Below are 17,882 nucleotides of genomic sequence, written 5' to 3'. Positions count from 1 at the left end.
TTTATATGACAGGATTGTGTAGGAGGATGGGAGGGAGAACACCCCCTTTCCCTCAGAATTAAAGATGGCATCCAGGGCACCTGGGTGGTTCAGTTGGTTGAGCTACTGCCTTCGGCTCAGGTCATGATCCCGGACTTCCAGGATCGAGTTCTGCATCGGGCTCCCAGCTCCTTGGGGAGTCTGCTTCTCCCTCTGACCTTCTCCTCTCTCATGCTCTCTCTCAAAAAAAAAAAAAAAAATAAAAAAGATGGCATCCACGTCCCTAAAAGGGAATAGGCTTTAAAGAGTCCTATGATGTGTGACAATTTGCACACAATGTAAACAATTGCAGCCTTGCCTGTTTTTTTTTTTCCTCCCATGACCTCCCAAGTCACCATTTCATTTTCCCATCGCTGCCAAAGAATTCCTGGTTTGGTTTCCAGTGTTTCTTCCTCTCTTTATGCTTTTCAAAAAGTACTATAGAGACATGATGCTTTGAATAAAAGCCTTGGGAGACATTATAACATGAGAGAAAGTCTTTAAGAAAGTAAAGAGTGACAGTGGTTTTCATTGTTGGGTTGACTTCACGTCAACCCAACACGACTTCACTCACGTTGACTGGGTGTAAAGATGGGGAGTTTCTCCAGAAATATCTGTCGTGTCCATCTCATTGTGGCAAGTTTTTTTGTATCAGACACAATCTGCACAGCTTCTAAAGAAAGGTATGTTCTGACTTACGTGCTCTCAAAAAATGTCTCAAAAACATATTTTCAATGGACTTCGTGTTTTAGATGAATTAAAATACCTACTATATAAAACCATCTGTTAGTGAGGGAAGGTCAGAGGAGCCCAGAGTCAAACTCTGCATTTTGCGGGTGAGAGAAAACCCGAATGCCGGAAGGAAGTGACTTTGCCTGAGGTCACACAGCTCATTAGAGCTCAGCTGGAACGAGAGAGCTCGCTTTGTAGTGAGTACCCAGTGCTCCCTGTTTCAGGATCAGATTGGTACATACTGAATTCCATTTAATGGAACAGAAAACATTCAACTCCATCTCAAGACTCAAGTCTCCTTAAAGAGGAAGAGTAGATTTTTTTTTTTCTTTTCTCCTCTTAGGAAAGATGGAATCAGTCTGACTCTCTTTACCAGGTCCTACGGTCAGTTGACATTTTATATGTGTGGGTGTGAAATGGATGACAGCATTTCTTACCTAAAGAAAGGATTCTTTAAATCGAGGATGTTCCCAGATCTGAAGCCTGTCTGGTTTACCAGTGCCACAATCTGAATGTCATAGCTCTGTCTGGATGGCAGAAAACAAAACAAAACAAAAACCCGTCATTTGACAAGACAGATATCTTCAGATACACTGAGGGCGCTGCCTACACGTACCCACCTACCTCATGAGGGTTTGAAGAGCGCCTGGGTGGCATCTCGTACAGGCCCATGTGTGCTTATCTGGATGCTACTAATACTTATTTGTTAGAAGAGTTTGACAGTTATAGTCTTGTGATCTAAAAAATTACAAAGTTAATTGTGTTTCCGGTTTTACCAATGGCAATGACAGAAATGGCTTTAATTAACAGAGGTACTTTCTGGGTCACCCACTGAGGTACCAAAACAATCTTAATTGTGTGAAGACTAGATAATTTAAAAATCTCATACTGACATAAAATTGCAGACTGCCAGTTAACAAATGTGAATGATTTTAAGAGACCCCAGATGAAGGCTCATGCAATTCCGGCAAGAACTGGCTGATAAGATCAGCTAATAAGACACATATCCTTGATGACTAATCTGGAGGAATTATGTGTATGGGATTTTTATTAGTCATATGTATGCCTGCTCTGCCTGCTGCTCCCCCTGCTTGTGCTCTCTTCTCTGACAAATAAATAAAATCTTTTAAAAAATATGTATTTCTTCAGAGTATAAAGTATTACATATTCATTTGTAGAACTGAAAAATAAAGAAAAATAGAAATTAAATAAAATAATCCATAACATCACTGGACAAAAAATCTTCTACTATATTTTCTCACCATTATTTTCCATACTACCATTTTTTAATAAATGTAAATTTTTAATAAAATCACCTAAAATATTCCTTCATATCTCCTAATTTTATTTAACATAATCAAGCACTTATCCTATAATTCCTCTTTTAAAAAATTTATTTGGGAGAGAGAGAAATCAAGAGAGAGAGCATGAATGGTGGGGAGGGGCAGAGGGAGAAGGAAAAGCAGAGTCCTGCTGAGCAGGGATTCTGACACAGGATAGGATCCCAGGACCCTGAGGTCATAACCTAAGCCAAAGGCAGACGATTAACCAACTGAGCCACACAGGTGCCCCTACCTTATAATTCTTGGCAATATATTTTTCAGTAGTATTACATGGGTATAGCATAATGTGTTTAATAATTCCCTACTTTCAAATATTTATATTTTTATAACACATTATAAACATGCAATAACATATTACTACTTATAGTAAAAAAAAAAATAGAATTTTATGGGGCGCCTGGGTGGCTCAGTGGGTTAAAGCCTCTGCCTTCAGCTCAGGTCATGATCTCAGGGTTCTGGAATCAAGCCCCACATCGGGGTCTCTGCTCAGCAGGGAGCCTGCTTCCCCCCACCCGCCTCTCTCTGCCTGCTTCTCTGCGTACTTGTAATCTCTGTCAAATAAATAAATAGGGGCGCCTGGGTGGCTCAGTGGGTTAAAGCCTCTGCCTTCGGCTCAGGTCATGATCCCAGGGTCCTGGGATCGAGCCCCACATCGGGCTCTCTGCTCGGCAGGAAGCCTGCTTCCTCCTCTCTCTCTGCCTGCCTCTCTGCCTACTTGTGATCTCTCTCTGTCAAGTAAATAAATTAAAAAAAAATCTTAAAAATAAATAAATAAATAAATAAATAAAAATCTTTTAAAAAATCCAATTTTATGACAGAAATTCTGCTTTAAAGGACATTCTTGTAATACATCTTTATATCCTATCTGTGATTATTTCCTTGGAATAAATTCTTAGTGTGAGACTCACCAGGCTATAGCACACAGACACTTAAGGTTCCCAATACCTACTGCTAAAATAGACATTTTAGAAAGTGGACTTAAGGGGCGCCTGGGTGGCTCAGTGGGTTAAAGCCTCTGCCTTTGGCTCATGAGCTCATGATCCCAGGGTCCTGGGATCGAGCTCCACATCGGGCTTTCTGCTCAGCAGGAAGCCTGCTTCCCTTCCTCTCCCTCTGCCTGCTTCTCTGCCTACTTATGATCTCTGTCTGCCAAATAACTTAATAAAATCTTAAAAAAAAAAAAAAGAAAGTGGACTTAATTACTTCCTCACCTCCAAAGTACAAAAGGCTAATTTCATTACCCATCTTCCAATCCTTAATATTTTAAATGTTTGGGGTTAACATATTATTATTTTAATTTGAATTCCCTGTCTGTTTGGCTTCCGTTTCAAATTCCAGAAATGACTAAAAGATAGAAAGGCCTCCCACCCTGTCATTACCAATAGTGGAAAGGCTCACATACAATGTCAGATCCTATGAAACCTGTACCTCCAGTTCTAGATTTTATCAGCGCCAGACAAAGTAAGAGGGAAAGACAGAAAAACATTTAAAAAAAAAAAAAGGAAAGAAAGAAAGAAAGATGTTCTTCGATTCTGTTTCAACTCCTATAATTAACTCCAAACTACTCTGCTGTACGTTTCCTCCATGATACCCACATCCAGTAGTTCACTGCATTTGTGATACCAGAAGGGAGATGTGGGGGGAGTGAGACACAGAGACACCAAGCTCTTAGGAGGGAGGCAGACCCCTGGTCATGGAAAGGCTGAGAAAGACTCACAAGTAATTCAAAGAGCGACACACATGCATATTTTTCCCAAAGGAAAGACACCTTCTTAACAAAATTTGAAGTAATTAATATAGGACTTCAACCAGAAATGGGGGACCCCAAGGTCTGTGCAAATGTGTGTGTCCACGGATGCATATAAGACACAAGGGAGACCTGCATGGTCCCAGGTGTGGTCGGAAAAAACGATCAGGACGTTCTTGCCATAGGGTGTCCACCAAGGTTCTCTTCAGAACGCTAGATAACACTGTCACTTTATACTCACTTCTCTCAACCTGCTCTTCTCCTTGACCCAACCTCAGAGTCCTGGCTTTCCAGAAGGCAAAAAGAGCTTCATATCATGTTAGGTCATGGCTCAGTGTGGTGAGTGAGAGCCGAGGTTTGTTCTCAAAGTCCTTCTGTGGCGGCGGGGGCAGGGGGTGGCGGGGAGGATGGTTGGGCAGGCTAATTTGATAGTGATTCACCCAACCACGGGAGAATGTGCCCTTTCCTAAGACGGCACGAAAACCATGCACTCTCCTATCCCAGGAGCAGGTCATCCTGGTGCCACGACACCCAGGAGGCCAACTCCAGACTCTGTAGTTAATGTGCAATGTGAATAAAGCAACCAATAATGTAGACTCTTCCCTAAGACTGTACACAGGATCCTAAATAACCATGGATTCTTTTGAACCAGTTATGTGGCAATGTGTATTCTCTAAAAACAAAAACAAAACCTCATTCTCTGCCAGAATTAGTTATTTTAAATCTACGGAGATGGAGTCAAGTGACATACGTGGGGACATACTTTAGTTCAAGGATTAAGTGCAAAATCATTGCTTTGTATGCCAACATTTCTTTTGTCATCAAGCAGAGATTGGAACCGTGAGAACAACATATGTAGGGCATGTCTTTCTAGGGAATGTGGTAATTCCGTTTTATTAGAGAAAACAGAAAGGTACAGCAGAGGGAGGGAGAGGCTCAGTGCTGACTGCCACGGAAGAAGAGGGTGGAGAGAAAGACGGAAATAGAGAGAGGAAGCAAGATGGCAGAGGACTAGGAAACTGAAATAGCATTAGGTCACAGGAGTTCAGCTGGATAGTTATCAAACCATTCTGGACATCTACAAACTCAACAGAAGACAGAAGAGAAGAAGAGGAGCGATTCTAGAAACAGAAAATCGACCACTCTTGGGAAGGTAGGACATGTGGAGAAGTGAATCTGACATGATTGGAAGAGAGACCGCAGGGGGGAGGTGAATGGAGGGGCCGGCTCCCAGCAAGTGGTAGAGCAGCAGAGCACAAAATCAGAACTTTCAGAAGTCTGTTCCACTGAGGGACATCGCTCCAGAGGCTAAGCAGGGGTAGAGCCCTCACGGGCACAGTGTGGTCTCAGGACCCGTGGGGTCACAGAAAGACCGGGGTGTCTGAGTGCAGCAGACCTCGCAGGTATTAAAGCGGGGAGGCTGGCTACAGAGACGGAGCAGAGGAGTGCGCTCTCAGATCAGAGATACCTTAAACTGTGATCTGCCGCACAGTCAGACCACTGCTCTTTGAGCAGGGACCCCTGTGGTAGATCTGGGGAGACTGCTTCCTTCCTCCTTCAGGAGGAGCGGTGCGGGAGCCCACGGCAGGAATCTGCTGCATTTGGAGACTCCAAACGGGGCCGTGCACCAGAGAAAGAAACGCTTGGTCACAGGCTGGGTGAGCTCAGAGTGTGGCCAGAGACCCGGGAGATGTGAAGGATTGACTGCATTTCTCTGAGGGCGCACTAAGGAGTGGGTCCCTGGCTCTCAGCTCCTACCAAACCAGAGACTGAGAGGCCGCCATCTTCATTCCTGTCCTCCGGAACTCTACAGAAAGCGTCCAGGGAACAAAAGCTCCTGAGAGCGAACCCGAGCAGATTGCTTAGCCTGGCCCCTGGCAAGGGCGGTGCAATTCCACCTAGGGTAAAGACATTTGAGAATCACTGCAACACGCCCCTCCCCAAGAAGACCAGCAAGAAATCCAGCCAGGACCAAGTTTGCTAGTCACTGAGAACTGCGAAACTCCAGAGCTAGGGGAAAGCAACACTTAGAATTCATGGCTTTTTCATCATGATCCTTTAGTCCTGCAAAGTAAAATTTTTTTAATTTTATTTTTTTCTTATTCTATTTTTTTAACTTTCTTCTTTCCTCTTTAAACATTTCTTTAACTATCTTATCAATACCTTTTTAAAAAAATCTTTAAAAATTTTCATGGTTATAGTCATATTTTATCCCTTCATTGTATTTAACCTTATTTTTTGTATACATATAGGTTTTTCTTCTTTAAAATTTTGGGATATAATTTCTTCTAATAGATCAAAATAAACCCTAAATCTAGCTCCAGTCTGATCATATTCTTTTAATTTTCTTTTTCCAACCAACTTATCTTACCAATTCCTTTTTAAAAATCTTTTTAAATCTTTTTCATCTTTACAGTCATATTCCATCTCTTCATTGTGTTTACCCCTATTTTTGAACATATATAAGTTTTTCTTTATTTAAAATTTTGGGAGGTAGTTTCTTCACTTGATCTTAGCCAAAAGGCCGAGAAGCGATGAGGTAGTTTCTTCTAAGAGACCAGAATACACCCAAAATCAAGTGGGTGGCTCTGTTCTATTCACAGTCTAATAACTATATTTTTAAATTTTTTAATTGTTTTTTCCCCCCTCTCGTCTTCCCCTGGTTTTGGGTCTCTTCTGATTTGGTTAGCATATATTTTTCTGGGGTCTTTGCCACCATTTTAATATTTTACTCTCTCATTCCTATATTCTTATCTGGATAAAAGATAGGAGGAAAAACTCACCACAAAAAAAAGAACAAGAGGCAGTATCAAATGGCTAGGGACCTAATCAATACAGACATTGGTATTATGTCAGAACTAGAATTCAGAATGACGATTATCAAGGTGCTAGTTGGACTCAAAAAAGACATGGAAGATATTAGAGAATCCCTTTCTGGAGAAATAAAAGAACGAAAATCTAACCAAGTGAAATTAAAAAGCTATTAATGAGGTGCAATAAAAAATGGAGGCTCTTACTGCTAGAATAAATGAGGGAGAAGAGAGAATTAGTGATACAGAAGACCAAATGATGGAGAGTAAAGAAGCTGTGCAAAAGAGAGACAAACAACTACTGGACCATGAGGGAAGAATTTGAGAGGTAAGTGATACCGTAAGATGAAACAATATTAGAATAATTGAGATCCCAGAAGAAGAAGAAAGAGAGAGAGGGGCAAAAGGTATACTGGAGCAAATTATAATAGAGACTTTCCCTAAAATGGCAAAGGGAACAATCATCAAAATCCAGGAGGCACAGAGAATTCCCCTCAAAATCAATAAAAATAGGTCCACACCCTGTCATCTAATACTAAAACTTACAAGTCTTAGTGACAAAGACAAAATCCTGAAAGCAGCCAGAGACCAGAGGTCTACAACATACAATGATAGTAATATTAGAGTGACAGCAGACTTAACCACAGATACCTGGCAGGCCCAAAAGAATGGGCATGATATATTCAGAGCATTAAACGAGAAAAATATGCAGCCAAAAATACTATATCCAGCTAGGCTGTCACTGAAAATAGAAGGAGAAATGATAAGCTTCCAGAACAAACAAAAACTAGAAAAATTTGCAAACACCAAACCAGTCCTACAGGAAATATTGAAAGGGGTCCTCTAAGCAAAGAGAGAGCCTAAAAGAAACAGACCAGAAAGGAACAGAGACAATATACAGTAACAGTCACCTTACAGGCAATAGAATGGCACTAATACCAAATCTTTCAATAGTTACCCCAAATGTAAATGGGCTAAATGTCCCAATCAAAAGACAGGGGGTATCAGAATGGATAAAAAACAAGACCATCGATATGCTGTCTACAAGAAACACATTTTAGACCCAAAGACACATCCAGATTTAAAGTGAGGGGGTGGAAAACAATTTACCATGCCAATGGACATCAAAAGAAAGTTGAGGTGGCAATCCTTATATCCAATAAATAAGATTTTAAGCCAAAGACTATAATAAGAGATGAGGAAGGACACTATATCATATTTGAGGGGTCTAGGAAGAAGATCTAACAATTTTAAATATCTATGCTCCTAACATGGGAGCAGACAATTATATAAACCAATTAATAAAAAAATCAAAGAAACACACCAACAATAATACAATAATAGTAGGAGACTTTTACATCCCCCTCACCGAAATGGACAGATCATCTAAGCAAAAGATTAACAAGGAAATAAAGGCTTTAAATGACACACTGAACCAGATGGACATCACAGATATTTTTGGAACATTCCATCCCAAAGCAACAGAATACACATTCTTCTTGAGTGCACATGGAACATTCTCCAGAATAGATCACATCCTGGGTCACAAATCAGGTCTCAACCAGTAACAAAAGATTGGGACGATTCCCTGCATATTTTCAGATCACAATGCTCTGAAGCTAGAACTCAATCATAAGAGGAAAGCTGGAAAGAACTCAAATACATGAAATATTCAAAAGAACTAAAATACCAGGAAATTAAAGAACTCAGCAATCAGACAACAAAAAGAAATAAAAGACATCTGAATTGACAAAGAAGTAGTCAAATTCTCTCTTTGCAGATGATATGATTCTTTTGATTTGAGTTCAAAAGAACGCAAATACCAGGAAATTGAAGAAGAATTTTAAAAACTCATCGAAACAAATGAAAATGAAAACACAACTGTTCAAAATCTGTGGGACACAGCAAATGGGGTCCCCAGAATAAAGTATATAGAGATACAAGCCTTTCTCAAGAAACAAGAAAGGTCTCAAGTACACAACCTAACCCTACACCTAAAGGAGCTGGAGAAAGAACAGCAAAGAAAGCCCAAACCCAGCAGAAGAGAAATAATAAAGATCAGAGCAGAAATCAATGAAATAGAAACCAAAAGGACAGGAGAACAAATCAATGAAACTAGGAGCTGGTTCTTTGAAAGAATTAATAAGATTGGGGCGCCTGGGTGGCTCAGTGGGTTAAAGCCTCTGCCTTCGGCTCAGGTCATGATCCCAGGGTCCTGGGATTGAGCCCCGCATCGGGCTCTCTGCTCAGCAGGGAGCCTGCTTCCTCCTCTCTCCCTGCCTGCCTCTCTGCCTACTTGTGATCTCTGTCTGTCAAATAAATAAATAAAATCTTTAAAAAAAAAAAAGAATTAATAAGATTGATAAACCCCTGGCCAGACTTATCTTTAATAATTTAATTAATCATTAATTAATTATTAATTTAATTACTCTCTTTAATGATTTAATTAATAATTAATAAAATCATGAATGAAAGAGGAGAGATCACAACCAACACCAAAAAAACACAAACAGTTATCAGAACATATTATGAGCAACTATATGCCAGAAAATTTGACAATCTGGAAGAAATGGATGCACTCCTAGAGATGTATAAACTACCAAAACTGAACCAGGAAGACATAGAAAACCTGAACAGACCGATAACCAGTAAGGAGATTGAGGAAGTCATCAAAAATCTCCCAACAAACACGAGTTCAGGGCCAGACGGCTTCCCATGGGAATTCTACTAAACGTTTAAAGAAGAATTAATTCCTATTCTCCTGAAACTGTTCCAAAAAAGAGAAATGGAAGGAAAACTTCCAAACTCATTTTATGAGGCCAGCATTACCTTGATCCCAAAACCAAACAAAGACCCCATCAAAAAGGAGAATTACAGACCAATATCCTTGATGAACATGGATGCAAAAATTCTCACCAAAATACTAGCCAAGAGGATCCAACAGTACATCAAAAAGATTATTCACCACGACCAAGTGGGATTTATATCTGGGCTTGCAAGGATGGTTCAACATCCACAAATCTATGTGATGCAATACATTAATAAAAGAAAGAACGAGAACCATATGATACTCTCAATAGATGCTGAACAAGCATTGGGCAAAGTACAGCATCCTTTCTTGATCAAAACTCTTCAGGGTGTATGGATAGAGGGTACATACCTCAATACCATCAAAGCCATCTATGAAAAACCCAGAGTGAATATCATTCTCAATGGGAAAAAAATGGGAATTTTCCCCTAAGGTCAGCAACACGGCCGGGATGTCCACTATCACCACTGCTATTCAACATCGTACTGGAAGTTCTAGCCTCGGCAATCAGACAACAAAAAGAAATAAAAGCATAGCAGACTCAATCTCACAGAGCAAACTGAGGGTTGCTGGGGGGTGGGGAGTAGGGATAGGGTGGTTGGGTTATGGACATTGGGGAGGGTATGGGCTGTGGTGAGTGCCGTGAAACGTGTAAGTCCGATGATTCACAGACCTGTACCCCTGGGGCAAATAATATACTATATGTTAATAAAAACAATTTTAAATATATATATAAAAGTAAAGATGGAAAGAGCTGTCAAAAAAAAAAATAAAAGAAGGGGTTGGAGAAACAGAAGTAGTGGAAGCTTGGGGAGAAAATGGCCCAAGTCACCGAGGGTTTACCTATGTTGAAGGAAGTTAGCTAGAACTTCACTGGCATAGACACCACCCCAGTGTTCTTCAGCAGGGTTGGACTGAGCATGCCCCGGGAGGAGGAGGGATGGTACACTGGGGTATGGAAGAAAATGTGGAGCTCTTATTTTGAATTTTGCCAGTCCTCGGAAGCCAAGACAGTTGTTCACCTAACACCTCCTGAGCACTAGTGAATTCACTAGGTAAATGCTGGATTCTAAACCCCAGCTAACGGTTAAGGTATGTGTTAGGCTCACCTAGTTCTCAGGTTTTGCTAAGGTGGGATAGTTCAGTAAGAGTTATAATAACTCATAAGAGTTATTATGGGGACCAACGCAACCAAGGAGACACCAAGCATGTAACGGACCAAAGGGCCCGATCTAGAAGATTCTGAGGACCACTGAAGAACAAAGAAACATTGTGCAAATGGGCGTCTGCAAATACTATTACTTCACTGCCCTTAATCAGGCACGAGAGCATCCCCTACAGTTCCTTCTGATGCAGCGGTCCGAATATATAGGTATTTGGGCCCAGTGAAGCTGAGTGCCAGCTGGAGCAAGTTCAGTAATGACCGTTAGGGGAAGCACTCGGAGCCTCCCAAGCCCTCTGGTCAGCATTTCTTCCAGTTCCGAAAACAAAGCTCATTAAACTCCCTGTAAACCAAACTCCCTGGCAAACCTGAGTTTGGATCCCTCAGAGGGATCCAAAAGTTTTAAGTTCTGTTCCAAAAAATGTTGGCCCAGGGTAAGTTGCTGAGCTAGACCCAAAATCAGCCTACGTATATTTGTGTGTTTTTTTCCATTCATTCTTTTTATTTCTATTTTTGTATCTTTTAAGATACACACTACATAAATTTCTATGTGTGTATCTATATATACACATATATATATACACAGTGACATGTCTATGCATGTGTGTCTGTAGTATATAAATGTATATACATACATATATACGCATAGATCTCTATATCAAGCACTTTGTCTTATGCTTTCTACTATTACTGTAGTATACTCACGTAATTATAAGATAAATGGTAGTATACTTGGAGGACACATACATAAAACGTTTCTACTCATAGGTGCACGTGACCAAAAAGCTTCATGGATGCCACTTCTACAAACTGGAGGGATATAAATTCGTTAAAGTTTCTAAGTAAGGTGAGTTCTGTTTGACTGTCCCAAGCACCAAAATGAATGAGAGCTCCAGAAGGATGGGGGTCGGTGGGAAATAAAATGCTAATGGTACAATCATAAATGGCCCTGGCTGGGAAGAAAAGGGCAGTCACTGTCACACCTGTGTGGCAGCACACATTCTCCCAGGAGGCCAGGGGTTATAAAGACTGTTTGACAGCCGGGAAGGGGGCTCTCCTCTCCAAAGGCAGGACAAACACATAGCACCTTACTGAAAAGAGCGTCAAAGCGCTGACATTCAGGAAGTGCAGAGGTTCGTGGAAAATACCAAGGAAGAGAAGAATTTTAAAGCAAACACTCTGCTGGGATACAATGAGAAAAAGAAAGAGCATAAGGCAGGAGAAAACGGAGCTAAGATTTTCTGTGGAGCTACTGTGTATTGATGACTATACTATGTTTTCTCTAATACCTGCCAAGCCTGATGACACAATTACTATAAATTGCGGCTAGAGAAATTCATTAACTTGTTCAAGATCACTCAAGCACCAACTATGGGCAGAGGAGACTGGACAAAACCAGGAGGCACCCAAAGCTGGCCTCTCTCACTGCACCTGGGTGCTGGTCTAATATGAAGAACTTCCTCCCTCCCACTCCCTCCCTCCCTTTCGTCCTGCTGCAAAGCATTGTGGGTCCATAATATCTTAGAGTCTTCTTTTAGCTGTGCCAGATGAAATTCTTACTAAGAGAAGGATCATCAGCTATGACTTCTTCATTCAAGTGGTCATTCCACATCACTGCTGAACCTCTAAAGTGTATTAAGTGAGGAGGGATATGCCATAGAGTAAGACTCGGGCCTTCGTTTTGGAATGCTCACATAAAGGCAAAAACCAGCAACAGAACATCGGTATTTTAGGAAGGGGATGGAGGGCTGGAGGAGCCTGGGAGTCATGACACAGGTGTGGGAGGGGAATGGTTTGCTTCTTTCTTCCTGACTAGGGCAACAAAGGACAGGACGGTAGGAAAATATGACTGATGAGGATGAAACCCAAGATACGTTAGAGAAAGTAATGAAACAATAAGATGGTTTAAATTTACTCACCTAATTATATCCTATGGTATGTTAACATATAAATATTTGAAAGCAAAAATTTATCAAGCAGTAGAAAAGCCAAGTCCAAACTCCAGGCTGATATAGGCTACTGCTCCTGAGCCTTTTTTTTTCCCCCTGTAGAACTGATCATTACATAGGTGGCTTATGAAGATTGGGGAAGAAAGTGGTAACTTTCAGGGTAAACATGGTAAAAATCAGTGTTCTCCCATTTTTCTCCTGGAAGCCATCCCCAAACAAGCAGAATAGAAAGACACTGCAGACCACAGACCTCATTTTCTGTCCAACCGCGAGAAAGATCTAATCTACCAACTCTAGCATATACACGACGGATACAAAAGCACTTGAGATTGGTCATAGGTCATAGGGAAAATAGTACAGAAGTGCAAAGAGAAGCAAGAGAGCCGCGGGCAGCCGTCCTCAGGGAGTGCTCCCCAAAACACAGGCCCTGAAGACGAGGAGTGTTTTCTGAACTGCACAAGTTGTAGTTCTTGTTTGTAGCATCTTGTGCAGGAACTAGGGCAGGCAAGGCTCCCAGGCAGAGACGCATCTAGAACCGTGACACGGCAGACCCACCTGGAGACACACTGGGCAGCCATGTTTGCAGGAAGTAGGATGCCTCTGCGCCAGGACTGAACAGGACAGAGTGTGAGGTGAGGAAAACAGACCGAGTGAACATTGCCATGACTCTCCTGCCGCAGGAATGCCTCTCTTGTAAACGACTTTCTGGAAACGTTCCATGAACCGGATTCATTTCCAGAGGGGGAGAACTTAAAATCTCAAACAATTTAAAAATCACTTAGAGGAGTGAGGAGTTGAAGATGTTAGCCAAGAGGCAGGAAGACTGGGAGGATTTTGGAAGAACTTTCCAAATGGTTAAACAGCCGCCGTTGGGAGGTTGGAACAGACCTCAGAAGCGGAAGTAAGATAAATGAGTACAATGAATAGAAAGCGGTAGATAGGATCGACAGCAAGAGTCATTCTGTAATCATCAGAGATGTCTAAAGTACATGACATTGAGAGCCAAAGACCGTATGAAAAGTTACTTAACCTTAGTAGTAGTTAAAGAAATAGAAACCAAATAACCAGATGCAACTTTTAAAAAGTGACTTTTGGGGGTGCCTGGGTGGCTCAGTGGGTTAAAGCCTCTGCCTTAGGCTCAGGTCATGATCTCAGGGTCCTGGGATAGAGCCCCACATTGGGCACTCTGCTCAGCAGGGAGCCTCCTTCCCCCTCTCTCTCTGCCTGCCTCTCTGCCTGCTTGTGATCTGTCTGTCAAATAAATAAATGGAATATTTTTTTAAAAAGTGATTTTTGGGTCTATTACTATTAGACGCAAAAACCACAGAGGCCAGTAACGGGCAATGCAGGGGAAGAAGTGCAGGAATACACAAGGCTGTCCGCTGCAGTGTGAGTGGAAGTTGGTGCAACCACCAAGAAAAGCAGTATTTATCAGTGCGTAACATACACATAACCTCTGATCTAGCCTTTCCGTTTCTAGGGATCTCACGTAGAAATATTCTTGCCACTGTACAATCTTCCTGTTCAAGGGTATTTAGTGTAGAGTTTTTTGCAATGGCCAAAAAACAAAACAAAACAAAACAAAAAAAAAACAAAAAAACCCAGCAACTTAAAAAAAGACATGTCCTATGTCCATCTCTGATGCATCTAGTAAAATGACAAAACAACCTGTCTGCACAGATCCAGGACTCACTGCTAAGTAAAAATGTGAGTTGGAGACTGTTAGTTTAGTCTTCTTGTAAAACAACGATAAAAACCCCACGAAAATTTTTGGTTAGTATATGCACAGAAAATCGCCTAAAAGGCTATGGAGCACAGCGTCACCTCTGGGGCCTGGGGCGAGGGGTGGCAGTGTGTGTGGGCTCTGGACACTTTTGTAGTTTTGAATGTACATGTGAATGCGTTAGGTTTTTGTAATGGAAGAAATCAAGACTTCAGAAACGGAAGGGTTGGTATGTGAAGCGGTGAGCTCTCCGTCACAGGAGTATTCAAGCACAAACCCAAGAAAGCGGGAGAGAGAGGGAGGGAAGGAAGTGGAGCGAGATGACCTGTGAGTACCCTTAAGATCCAGAGAGTCCTTGAACCACTCTGCTATATCCTTTCTCCTCCGATTCACCCAGGAGAAGCTCCAGCAAGGTGAAAGAAAAGAGCATTTTCAAAATGAGATAAATCAAACTAATCGCTGCCAAGGCCTCGTGAAACCCATTATCAGAGGGAAGCCGCCAGTCCTGGCTGACACAGGGTGCACCGGCCCTGCTGTGCTTGTCCCCCTGGGTACAGATCGATGTTGCTGTGCTAAATTTGGGGGTGTGTGGCTAGCTGCAAGGAAGGCCAGGAAGCTGATGTGGGATTTAAAGCACTTGATAATTTGAGCCTTTGGTAAGCGCTCCCACGAGCAGATGGATGCCTTTCCTTCCTCTGCAGTCAGCTGGAGAATGCTGCCCTTGAGTTAGCCCAAGCTCCCCATCCCTGCCGCCCTGAGCCCCGCAGCTGACCATACCTGACAAAGTCAGCCAGGCTTTTGTAAACCATGCTGCGCACACTTCTAGGTGCTGGAAAGGCTCCCACCTCCTGCACCCCCTTCCCCATCAGTGAGCAGCACACAGAGGTGGTCTCCCGTCGGGACGCTCCTGCTTACCGTCTGTTGGCTACAAATAGCACTTTCCCCGAGAGGGTCTCTCCTTCTTTGGCAAAGAGCGGAGTGTGAAGAAGACACCGCACCTGATACCAATGGGTCAGAGGCTCAGTTGGGGCTGTTGACAGCCAAACAGTTACCCTGTGGGGCAAGAAAAGAGTGAAGAGACATTTACATTCCAGGCTCAAATTTAATGGGCTGCCATGGGGACTTGGGTTAAGAATTGGTTTTCCACGGTTTTCGAATCATGGAATCCTTTGAAGATAAGGATAGCTCAGTTTAGGTCATTGCCATGAGCCGGGCACTGGACCATGAGCTTTGTGTGTATTATCCCCCTAAGTCTTTACAACAACTCAATGAGGTCAGCCTAGAGAAGTTAAAGGACTTGCCCAATGCCACACAGAGGACAGCTGGAGAGCCAGGTTCAAAGCCGTGCACTTGGCCACTCTATCAATCTTTACTTCTGCATCAAAGTTCACTAGAAGCCCCAAAAGTAACAGAGTTCAACTGGGAAATGATTTGTTTGAAAAGCATCTGTCAGGGTGAGGAGTCTGGAGCTGGTCTCTTAACTGTCTCATGCCAATCTGTTCAGAGAACCTGATGAGGCTTCTGGAAGCCAGAAAAGCTCCTGGGCAGATGGTCTCTACACTCCTTCCAGCTCAGACTTCCTCATGTATATGTGTGTGAAAGTGTTTAAATGGACATTCTTCCTTTTATGTGAAGAGGTGAGAACATCTGGCTGGGCCTCCAACACCAAGGTCACCTGTCCTGGGCTCAGGCTATGTCTCTGGCTTGGACGGAGGGAGGGTCCATTTTGACTTGAAGATTTTGTGGGGATACCTGACAAAATTTAGCTGCTAAGTAACATAAACCACTTCTAGATCAAAATACACTTAGAGTATATTAGAGTAGAATGCAAATTTTTGAAAGCTTTTTAGGATAAAGCATTTGACTTCAAAGAAGTTCTCCCCTTGGAGCGGGCCACGTCTAGCTTATCTCCCTTGCTCCCGCAGGAACAAATTCACTGGGAGAAAGTCGGAGACATCAATGCGTGGATTCCCTTGGACAAATACGCTTCTCTCTGCAGGAATGACTCATACATCCTTTTCTTTCTCTCTGATTGTCAGCCCAGATGAGGCGCTAGGGATCCCCTCCCTGCTGAGCCCCCAAGCTCCCTGAGTTTTATCACAGACCCACAAGCCCTTCTCCCTCTGCAGATGCAATGATGAGCCTGCACGCTTTTATACAGAGTAGAGGAGACTGTGCTGCGGAAGTTTGCCTTTTGCCTGGTCATGTGACCCAGAGCAACTGTCTTCACCCATCAGAGAACATGAGAAAGCCTGGCAAGGGAGTCAGGAAGAAAGCACAGATTTGGGGGGGGGGGGGTCCCGGGGATGGTGCAGCCCTGACGAGGAATGCCAGACACTGAGAATCAACTTGGAGGTGGTCTGTCTCCTCTCTTCCCTTAAGCTTTAAAATCTTTTCAGGAGGGGGAAGGAGTACATGATGGAGATGTCAGCGGCCGTGGCTGTTAGCGTCAGCCGTCCATGCCTGCCTCGTCACTAAGGAAGGGTTCTAGCCTGAGGAGCTGACGGTGCGAACCAGAGAGGGGGAAGGTCTGAGTCTGGATGCACCCGGATGGACACAGGCTGTTCTGTAACCAGGATGGTGAGACAGAAGACAAGGCGGGCGACTGCGGTCCTTCACACCACTTATTCTGGAAAAGACCAAGAGGTATGATAAAGCCCAGACCCTCCGTCCTTCCTTCAAATCCTAATCCAATTATCTCCGGAGGTTTCCCAGGATTTTAGCCAGGGCTGAAAGGACACTGCGGAAAACGGTCTCATTTCGACTTGGCCCTAAAATCTGAAAGTTCCATTTGCATCAGTGCTTTATTTTCTTGAAACCTAGAGAAATGAGCGTTATGGTGGTTGAAATTCACTTTATAACACCCTGGAGTCATGATCACACATGGTGGGGAACGGCACAGGGCCCGAGTGGGCGTGGAAGGGGATGATACCTACAGAGATCCCACAAAGGCCACGTCGAACCAGAATGCCAGGCCGTGGACGAGGCCAGACTGCGTCAGCTGAAACACAAAGGGGATTTCTACTCTGCAAGGAAAGAAAAGAGAAAGAGAGCATGGAAACACTTGGAATTATTTTGTTGCTGTTGACAGGCATACGAGATACATTCGAGCGATCAACCAGAACATTCCCAGACTATTTTCTTTCTCTCTTAAGCACTCCAGCTTGGGAAGCAGGGTTCTCTCTGTGCATGATTACGCATTTGACAATGTGGCTCCTTCTTCTTCTTCTTCTTCTTCTTCTTTTTAATATTATGGTCGTCACCATACAGTACATCACTAATTTTTGATGTAGTGACAGTGTGGCTTCTTGACAAAATTCAGCAAGAATTCCATCACCACGCTGGGCAACCCAGGACTCCCCAGGGGGAGGGCCACATCCAGAGCGGGGTGTGAGCCCCGGAGAGGAGGACGAGGCCCAGGTGACACCCGTCCTTCCAGATGTCAGAGCGCCAAGCGAGGCAGCTCCCTTGTGCCGCTGCTCAGACGGGAAAGGCCGGTCGGCCGCTAAAAAATGAAGCAGATCACAGGGGGACGCATCCAGCTATAAAGGTCACTGTCACAGTTCATTTATTTTTCGGGGAGGTCACT

The 17,882-nt window shown here is 43.0% G+C and overlaps 1 protein-coding gene across 1 annotated transcript in view; it reads right to left on the bottom strand.

Moving 5' to 3' along the window:
* Nucleotides 1–1,183: 1,183 nt before the first annotated feature.
* LOC308352970 (histone-arginine methyltransferase CARM1-like) overlaps nucleotides 1,184–17,882 on the bottom strand; it is a gene marked incomplete at both ends in the record, with an annotated part of 123,475 nt that continues 106,776 nt past the window's right edge. The window contains 3 exons of the mRNA XM_080819496.1: nucleotides 1,184–1,277; nucleotides 15,209–15,346; nucleotides 17,230–17,319. Coding sequence (XP_080675622.1) covers nucleotides 1,184–1,277; nucleotides 15,209–15,346; nucleotides 17,230–17,319 — 322 coding nt within the window. The remainder of the gene's footprint in view (nucleotides 1,278–15,208; nucleotides 15,347–17,229; nucleotides 17,320–17,882) is intronic.

The sequence above is a fragment of the Martes martes genome, assembly GCF_963455335.1.
Source record: "Martes martes genome assembly, chromosome: 12".
Lineage (NCBI taxonomy): Eukaryota > Metazoa > Chordata > Mammalia > Carnivora > Mustelidae > Martes > Martes martes.
This window is presented reverse-complemented; position numbering and strand designations above follow the sequence as displayed.